General features: G+C 55.9%; 1 protein-coding gene across 1 annotated transcript; it reads right to left on the reverse strand.

Moving 5' to 3' along the window:
- Positions 1-1,268: 1,268 nt before the first annotated feature.
- LOC136468585 (uncharacterized) lies at positions 1,269-2,846 on the reverse strand. The gene is made up of 2 exons (XM_066467100.1): positions 2,674-2,846; positions 1,269-1,788 (listed from the first exon to the last, which is right to left on the reverse strand). Exons 1-2 carry the CDS (start codon positions 2,844-2,846, stop codon positions 1,269-1,271), a joined length of 693 nt encoding a protein of 230 aa, XP_066323197.1.
- Positions 2,847-9,381: the final 6,535 nt, after the last annotated feature.

Raw genomic sequence — 9,381 nt, forward strand, 5'->3', positions numbered from 1 at the left:
TCCGCGACCCATCGGCCACTAAACTTGTTCAGTTGGTTGAAGATCCTAGGCTTGAGGCCTTATAGGACCAAACCGTTCACGCGCTCGACATGCCTGTTCGTACGGGGGTGTGCCACGGTGGCCCAATCAACGCGGATGTGATGTTCATCGGTGAACTGGAGGAACTTCTTCCTGGTGAACTACGTGTTGTTGTCCGTGATGATGGAGTTCAGGACTCCAAAACGATGGACAATGTCAAGGAAAAATAGCACGGCTTGCTTGGATTTGATCAGAGAGATCGGCCGAGCCTCTATCCACTTCGTGAACTTGTCTATGGCGACAAGTAAGTGCGTGTAGCCCCCGGGCGCTTTTTTAAGAGGCCCGACCATATCGAGCCCTAGACCACGAACGACCATGTGATGGGGATGGTCTAAAGCGCCTGAGCAGGCAGGTGGGTCTACCAAGCATAGTATTGGCACCCTTTGTAGGTGCGCACAACTTGCTTAGCGTCAGCTACTACGGTTGGCTAGAGGAAGCCTTGTCAGAACGTGTTCCCAACCAAGGTTCTAGGAGCTGCATGGTGCTCGCAAACCCGCCGTGGATGTCATCCAGCAGCTGCTTCCCTTATTCGATCGGGATACAGCACTAGAGGATCCCGATGTGGCCGTGCTTGTAGAGCTCTTCCTCAATGACAACAATCGACTTGGCGTGGCACGCGAGCCGCCGAGCCTCCGTCTTGTCTGCTGGTAACATGTCCTGGAGGAGGTAGTCGTGGTAGGGCATTCTCCAGTCGATAAGAGGGTCGGGCTCCACCGCTGGGTCAGCGTCAAGCTCCATCACCGGATCTTCGTGGACCTCCATAGCCTCGAGGTCGGATGGTGCCAATGGAGGGCCGACCCCTTAGCCTAGGGTGGGTAGGGCATTGTCGGCCCTAGCCCCTGTGCCTGGGTCGAAGGGATCGGGAGGGGCCGACGGTCGCCAACCCCCGAGGGCAAAGCTGATGGCTGTCCAGCCCCTAGGCCCAAGACGGGTGGATCATTACCGGCATGTCTCAGTTCCTCATAGCGGACCGAGGGCTTGTGCTGATCATAGGAAAAGACGCTAGTCGGGACTGGCTCTCGGCCTGACGCCATCTTCGCTAGTTCGTCGGCTGCCTCGTTGAGCTATCGGGGGATGTGGTTGAGCTCGATGCCGTCGAACTTGTCCTCCAGCTTGCGGACCTCCTGGTAGTACATGGCCATCTTAGGGTTATGGCAGCTTGACTCCTTCATGACCTGATCGATGACTAGCTAGGAGTCGCCACGGATGTCAAGTCGCTGGATGCCCAATTCTATCACGATGCGCAGGCCATTGACGAGAGCCTTGTACTCAGCCACATTGTTTGAGGTGGGGAAGTGGAGACGGATCATGTACCTCATGCACACCCCAAGGGGCGAGACAAAAACTAGCCCTATGCCAGCACCCTTCTTCATCAGCGAACCGTCGAAGTACATGGTCCAGTACTCTTGATCAACGACTACCGGTGGCATTTGGATCTCGGTCCATTCCACCATGAAGACAGCCAGAGCCTGGGACTTGATGGCAGTCCATGAGACATACGAAATGCCTTGACCCATCAATTCGAGAGCCCACTTGGCGATTATTTCTGTCGCATCCCGGTTCTGGATGACCTCGCCGAGAGGAAAGGACGTTACCACCGTCACTGGGTGTGACTCAAAGTAGTGGCGCAATTTTCGTTTGGTGATGAGGACGGCGTAGAGGATCTTTTGGATCTGGGAGTAACAGATCTTAGAGTCGGACAAGACCTCACTAATGAAGTACACGGGACGTTGTACTTTGAGGGCATGCCCCTCTTCCTCTCGCTCCACCACTAGTGCGGCGCTGACCACCTACATGGTGGCCACGATGTAGAGCAGAAGTGGCTCCCTAATGGTCGGGGGAACCAGGATCGGGGCCTTCGTCAGGAGCTCCTTGAGCTTGCCAAGCGCCGCTTGGGCCTCGGGCATCCACTCGAAGTGGTTGGCTTTCTTTAGAAGCCGATAAAGGGGGAGGCCTCGTTCGCCGAGATGTGAGATAAAGCGGCTGAGTGCGGTGAGACACCCTGTGATCCGCTGTGCCCCCTTTATGTTCTGTATCAGGCCCATTCTCATGATGGCCAAGATTTTTTCTGGGTTGGCTTCGATTCCGTGCTCGAAAACGATGAACCCAAGCAACATACCCCTTGGAACCGCGAAGACGCATTTTTCAGGATTGAGTTTGATGTCGTTCGCTCGAAGCTTCGCAAAGGTCAGCTCAAGGTTGGTCATAAGCTCGTCAGTGCGTTTGGATTTGACTACAATGTCATCCACGTAAGCCTCAACGGTCTACCCAATGAGGTCACCGAAACACTTGAGCATGCAACGCTGATATGTAGCCCCGTGTTTTCAGACCAAACGGCATCGTGACATAGCAGTATGATCCGAAGGGGGTGATGAAAGAAGTCGTGAGCTGGTCGGACTCTTTCATCGTAATCTAATGGTACCCGGAGTACGCATCAAGGAAGCAGAGGGTTTCGCACCCTGAGGTCGAGTCGACTACTTGATCTATGCGTGGCAAAGGAAACGGATCCTTTGGGCACGCTTTGTTGAGACCCGTGTAGTCAACACACATTCTCCATTTCCCACTCTTTTTCTTACAAGAACGGGATTGGCTAACCACTTAGGATGATACACTTCCTTGATGAATCCGGCCGCCAAAAGCTTCACAATCTCCTCGCCGATGGCTCTGCGCATCTCTTTGTCGAAGCGGCTCAGGCGTTGCTTCATCGGCTTGGAGTCCAGCCTGATCTTCAAGGCATGCTCGGCGACTTCCCTCAGAATGCCCAGCATGTCCAAGGGTTTCCACACAAAGATATCTCTGTTGGCGCGAAGGAAGTCGACGAGCGCACTTTCCTATTTGGAGGAAAGTGTGGCGCCGATGCAGAGCACCTTGCCGTCGGGGCTGCTGGGATCCACGGGGATCTCCTAGACGCCTTCAGTAGGCTCAAAGGACCCAGCTGACCGCTTGGAGTCTAGAGGCTCCTCGGCGGTCCTCTCCTGGATGGCCGCGAGCTCGGTGGAGGCGATGATTACCGCGGCGTGCTCACAGCACTCCACCTCGCACTCGTAGGCACGCTGGAAGGAAGTGCCGACGGTGATGACCCCTCGTGGGCCCGACATCTTCAGCTTCAAGTAGGTGTAGTTGGGGACGGCCTTAAACTTCGGATAGCATGGCCGTTCGAGGATGGCATGGTAAATTCCATGGAACCCTACCACCTCAAAAGTGAGGGTCTCCATCCTATAGTTGGTCGGACTCCCAAAGGTGACAGGCAGATCGATCTGCCCAAGCGGCATGGCCTGCTTCCCAGGCACGATGCCGTGGAAAGGCGCACTGGTCGGTCGAACGCGCGCTCGGTCGATGCCCATAGCGTCGAGCGTCTCGGCGTATAGGATGTTGAGGCCGTTGCCGCCGTCCATCAGCACCTTGGTAAGCCGCTTCGTGCCGACGATCGGGTCAACGACGAGCGGATACCTCCCCGTTTGAGGGATGCTGTCGGAGTGGTCGGTCCGATCGAAGGTGATGGCGGACTCCGACCACCGGAGGAAGACGGGCGCGGCGGGCTCGGTCGTGAGGACCTCACGGCGCGCCAACTTCTGTCGGCGCTTGGAGTCGTAAGCCGTCGACCCCCCGAAGATCATGAGGCAGCCGTCGGGGGTCGGGAAGCCTTCATCATTCCCGTCGGCGTCGTCCGCCGTCGGCTTGGGGTCTCTTCTCGGCTCCCCTTTGTTGGCACCGCCGGACAAAAACTGCTTCATGAGAGTGCAGTCCTTGTACAGATGCTTGACGGGGAAGGCGTGGTTCGGGCACGGTCCTTCGAGCAGCTTCTCAAAGTGGCCGGGGCGCCCTCGGCGGGCTTCCGACCCCCTTTACGATCGGCAGCGGCCACGAGCGAGCTCTCGCGCCGCTGCTTGTTCTTCATCTTGTGGGGACGGTTGGAGGCGCCCTCGTCGACGTAGATATCCTGTGATACGAGCTATCCGAAACGAGAGCTTCAAGTTTGAACCACTTGATGTGCATCAGTATCTACATTCCATGGCTTACAAGCTAACTTAAATTAAATACTGAGTCCCCTTCAAAGGAAGTAAATAATACTTTAATGGTTTTTAGTTCTATTAAAGCTGATAAAGGAAAGTAAGTAGTTGGATCAAGATTAAACTTACAAGAAGATTTTTTTTTCTTCTCCTGGTGTAGTTGTGCAAATAAGTTGTGTTGACACCTACGAATCAAAGTTAAAAAGTTCTATTTTCACATCAGATTTTCAGGGGCAGCAGCAGGTGTGGTTGAAGACCGTCACCACAAGAACCTGCTTTGGTTGCGGTCTCCAGGCGAGATTACAAGAGCCACCGATGAATCCTCAAAGAAAAAGCCTAGCCTGCCAATCTAAAATCTACCTGAGCACGGCTGTTTCGATGCAGCCTGGCAGACAGATTAGCACGGCGCCTGCCTTTGGATCGAGGCCGGCAGCTGCCAACTGCCAAGATTTCCCAGGGAGCACCGGCCAAACTTGTTTTTGCCCAGGGCCGCCGCATCATCAAACAGGCCCAGGCAGCAATTCCCAACCCCATGTGCGCAGTGGTGGATCTGCCAAGGAGAGCCGGGGGGGGGGGGGGGGGGGGGGGGGGGCTCGAGCCCCTCTTACCGTGGCCGCGGCTGCGTCCATGGAGCAGCAACGCAGAACAACGTCTGCACTGGCGAGCAGCAGCGTAGCACAGTAGTAGGCATCGGCCAACGTCCAACACAACAGCTTGTTCAGCCCTCACTATGATTTTGTCCTAGAATCCGCTTACCATGGCCGCGGCTGCGTCCATAGAGCAGCAACGCAGCACAACGCCCGCACCAGCAAACAGCAGCGCAGCACAGTAGTAGCCAGCGGCCAACGCCCAACACAACAGCTTGTTCAGCCCTCACTATGATTTTGTGCTAGATCCGCTACCTGGTACGTAGTGGAGGGAAGGGAATGGGATGGGATCGGAGCGGCAAGCGGGCACCGTTTCTCTACGTGTGCTGCAGCCACCCACGAATCGGTGTGCCGCCCAAAACAGCGGCACCAACCAGCGCACGGTTCGGAAAAACCACAAAGCATACATAGATCGGGTTTGCTTTTGCTTGCACGCGCCGCTCTCTCCTCGCTCTTTTTATGATCGTTGACGTTGAGTCGATGATCGGTTTCATTCCATGCAGATGCAGCGACTTTTGTCTCCGCGCGCGCTCTGACGCCACCTGCAGCTGCAGCTTACTGGCACGGCAGTTTTTCTTTTTCCCCTAGTGCCCAGCAGAGGACGGTGCCATCTGCATGCGCGACGCGAGCATGATGGTTTCGTTGACATAGCTCATGCTAATGATTTCGTCCCGTTCCCCTAAAGCAGAATTTGCAACAGTGTGTCTGTTTAGTTTCAATGAATAGTATTAGGACAACGATGTGATGACTGATGACGCAGACGCATCTTGTCTATGCATCGGTGTGCACACCTGTGTGTCTCCGTACGTGGCAAGTGGCAAGTGGCAAATGGCTCGACATGTTGCTCGTGCACGTCACCACGTGCGCCAGATGCTTTTCTGCCTGCCGTCAGTGACTGCAGTGCCCGTCTGACGTCTGCTCCAGTGTCGCTGAAGAGTATCCGGTCAACTAGCTCAAGTTTCATCAAAATTTTAGTAAAATAGTATTAGCAGCTATATTTCTAAATAAATTTATTATAAAAATATATTCTATAACTAATTTAATAATATTTATTTTGTATGTTATTACTTCGGTCAAAATTTAAACCGTTTGATTTAAAAAAAACAAAAATTGTATTTTTTTTTACGGAGGGAACATGTAACAGGAGGCTACGATCTGGTCCTGTTGCTGCCGTTGCCTTCACATCGCAGGGCGGGGCAGCTATAGATCATCATGTGACTCTGTTACTGTTCTCCCGTGACGGTAGAGGCAGGGAGACCTGCGGATGTACTTTATAGTCGCTCAATTCTTAGTTAGGATAATTTTCTCGTTTATTTTCAAATGTTATGTTAATCTGAGAGGTTGGGGATACATATTTATAGGCTGCTAGTCAGTTAAGTATATGCTAAGATGCTAGTCTAAGATGCTGTCCTAGATGTTGTCCTAGATGCTAGTCCTAGATGTTGTCCTAGATGCTAGTCCTAGATGCTAAGATGATGTCCATCAGTCAAGAATGCTGTCCTTGATGGGCAGCAAGACCACTATGCTGCTGCAGCCCCACAAAAACCTACACAGAGACTTATCCATCATTTTTCCCCTAAGTCTTGTGCGTCGTCTTGTGAGAAAGTTGAACCATCCCGATCCTGGAGCAGAGCTCAAGAAACTTGATCCTCCCAAGAGACTTGGTAAGCAGGTCCGCAAGCTGGTCCTTGGTGTTGATGTAGCTTGCCTTGATGCTCTCATCCTCCAAACAGCCTCGGATGAAGTGGTACCTCACCCGGATGTGCTTACTCCGTTCATGGAAAACGGGGTTCTTTGCCAGGGCCAGAGCGGACTTGCTGTCCATCCTGAGCTCCACCGCTCTAGTGTCTCTGCCGAGGAGATCACCAAACAGTCGAGCGAGCCAGAGCGCCTGAGTCGAAGCGGTGGAGGCCGCTATGTACTCGACCTCGCAGCTGGACAGGGCCACCACCTGCTGGTTGACCGACTGCCAGCTAACGAGGCACTTGCCGAGGAGGAAGAGGATGCCACTCGTGCTCTTGCTGGTGTCGATGTCGCCGGCGTGGTCGCTGTCGCTGTACCCGACGAAGTGTGCTGCTCTAGGGCACCTAGGGTAGTAGAGGCCGTGGTCGAGAGTCCCCGCAACGTAGCGGATGATCCTCTTCACAGCCTGCTGGTGCTCCATCATCGGTCGCTGCATGAACCGACTAACGTAGCCGACGGAGAATGCCAAGTCCGACCGTGTGTGGGTGAGGTAGCGAAGGCTCCCCACAAGACACTGGTACTGCGTAGCGTCCACCTCCTCCATCGTGTTGTCGCGGCTCAGCTTTAGCCTATCCTCCATCGGAGTGAGAGCTGGGTTGCAGTCGATAAGCCCAGCTAGCTCAATGACGCCCTTGGCGTAGGCGGTCTGTCGAAGCGTGATCCTGGAATCATCCTGGTGCACCTTGATTCCTAGGTAGAAGGAGAGAGGCCCTAGATCACTCATCTAGAAGGTGGCCTTCATCTCTTCCTTGAATGCCGTCACCTCCGCATCCTTGGTGCCGGTGATCATAAAGTCGTCGACGTAGACACCCACCAGCAGAGCATTTTCTCCACTGCCCGTCGGTAGATGGCCGCCTCGTGCGGGCTTTGCTCGAAGCCCATCCCCTTAAGCGTGGAATCCAACTTGGCATTCCACGCCCTCGGTGCCTACCGCAAGCCATAGAGGGCCTTGCGCAGGCGGAGCACCTTGCCCTCCTTGCCGGGGATCACAAATCCCGGCGGCTGGTGCACATAGACCTCTTCTTTCAAGTCGCCGTTAAGGAACGCCGACTTGACGTCCATGTGATGAACACGCCAGCCCTCCTAGGCAGCTAGCGCAAGGAGGAGTCGCACAGACTCCATCCATGCCACGGGAGCAAAGGCGTCGTCGAAGTCGACCCCCTCCTGCAGCACGAAACCTCGTGCCACCAAGCGAGCCTTGTGCACGACGATGGCGCCGGCTTCATCCCTCTTCAGCTTGTACACCAACTTAAGGGTGATCGCGCGGTGACCACGAGGAAGGTCAGCAAGCTCCCAGGTGCGGTTCTTCTCAACCGCATCCATCTCCAACTGCATCGCGGCGTGCCATGCCGCGTGTCTCTTGGCCTCAGCAAACGACCGAGGCTCGCCGTCGTCACATGCAAGGTGCAACTGCACCTCTAGGTTGTGAGGCACCAGTCCCGGCACCAGCTGGTCGCCAAGAAGGTTCTCTATTGTACGGTACCGCAATGGCTCGCCGTCGTGGTACGCGTCGATGCACTCCTCGTCGTTAGAGAGTGGAGTAGCGAGCTCAACCGGGCTGTGCTCGACACGAGCTGGTGTTGGAGTAAACGTGCTCGGAGAGGTGCCTGTCGATGCTGGAGTGCGTGGCGGTGCCGGCTGTGGTGGAGCCGGCAAAGAACCCATCACAGCCGAGGTCCTAGCTGGAGAGTGTGGTGCTGTCGGAGTAGTAGACGCTGGGGTTGGTGGAGGCTCGAGGACTGGGGTACACGCGCTCGTCGAAGAAGAGCTGCCTACTCCCCCAGCTCCCTCGAAGTGGACGTACTCGATAGTGAAGTCGTCGTATGTCGGAGCCGAGCCGTCGTCCACCGCCTTGTCCCACGCCCATCCTCGCCCTTCGTCGAACACAACGTCGCGCGGCGTGCGCACACGCTGTGTCTTCGGGTCGAGGATGCGGTAGTAGGCCTTCGAGCCTTCCGCGTAGCCGATGAACACTCCCAGAGTGCTCCTATCGTCGAGCTTGCTGATGTGGCCAAGCTCCTTGGCGAACGTGAGGCAGCCGAAGACCCGCAAGTGGGAGACCGCCGGCTTGCGCCCATGCCAAGCCTCATACGGCGTCCTGCCATCGAGCGCCTTGGTAGGCGAGCGGTTAAGGATGTAGATGGCCGACACCACTGCCTCTCCCCAAAAGACAGTCGGCATCCCCTCTGCTTGAGAAGGGCCCGAGCCATCCCCACAACCATCTGGTTGTGCCGCTCGATGACGCCGTTCTGCTGCAGGCTATACGGCGTGGAGTAGTGGCGTTGAATGCTCTCATCAGCGCAGTACGACGCGAATTCAGCCGCCATGAATTCACCGCCACTGTCGATGCGCAGCACGCGCAGCTTGCGGCCGCACTCCGCCTCCACAGCAGCCTGCGCACGCCTGATGGCGTCCGCAGCCTCTCCCTTGCTACCGAGGACCATCACCCACATGTAGCGGGAGAGGTCATCGACGAGCAGCAGGAAGTAGCGTCGTCCTCCCGGTGTGGCCGGTGTCACCGGGCCACACAAGTCCCTGTGCACAAGCTCGAGCCTCTCCTTGGCTTGAAAGCTCGCCCGCTGGGGAAAGGGGAGTCGCCTCTGCTTCGTCAACACGCAGACGTCGCAGAGCTGCTCGACATGGTCGAGGCACGGTAGGCCTCGCACCATCTCCGTGGCACTGAGCCGCTTTAGGGCCTCGAAGTGAAGGTGCCCGAAGCGCTCGTGCCACTGCCATGCCTCGTCATCCCGACGAGCAGCGAGACAGAGGGGTTGTGCCACCTGCACGTTAAGGACGTAGAGTCGATTTGCGCTTCTGGTCACCTTGGCAAGAAGGCGACGACGGCGATCCTAAATCCTCATGACTCCATCCTCAACCACCACGCGTGAACCGTTCTCATCCAG

This window comes from Miscanthus floridulus, chromosome 8 (assembly GCF_019320115.1).
Source record: "Miscanthus floridulus cultivar M001 chromosome 8, ASM1932011v1, whole genome shotgun sequence".
NCBI lineage: Eukaryota > Viridiplantae > Streptophyta > Magnoliopsida > Poales > Poaceae > Miscanthus > Miscanthus floridulus.

Coding starts and splice junctions, on each gene's coding strand:
- LOC136468585 (XM_066467100.1), bottom strand. CDS start 2,846: ATGCTGGGCATTCTGAGGGAAGTCGCCGAGCATGCCTTGAAGATCAGG. Junction 1,789..2,673: donor GAAGTGTATCATCCTAAGTG/GTTAGCCAATCC, acceptor GTACTTCATTAG/TGAGGTCTTGTCCGACTCTA.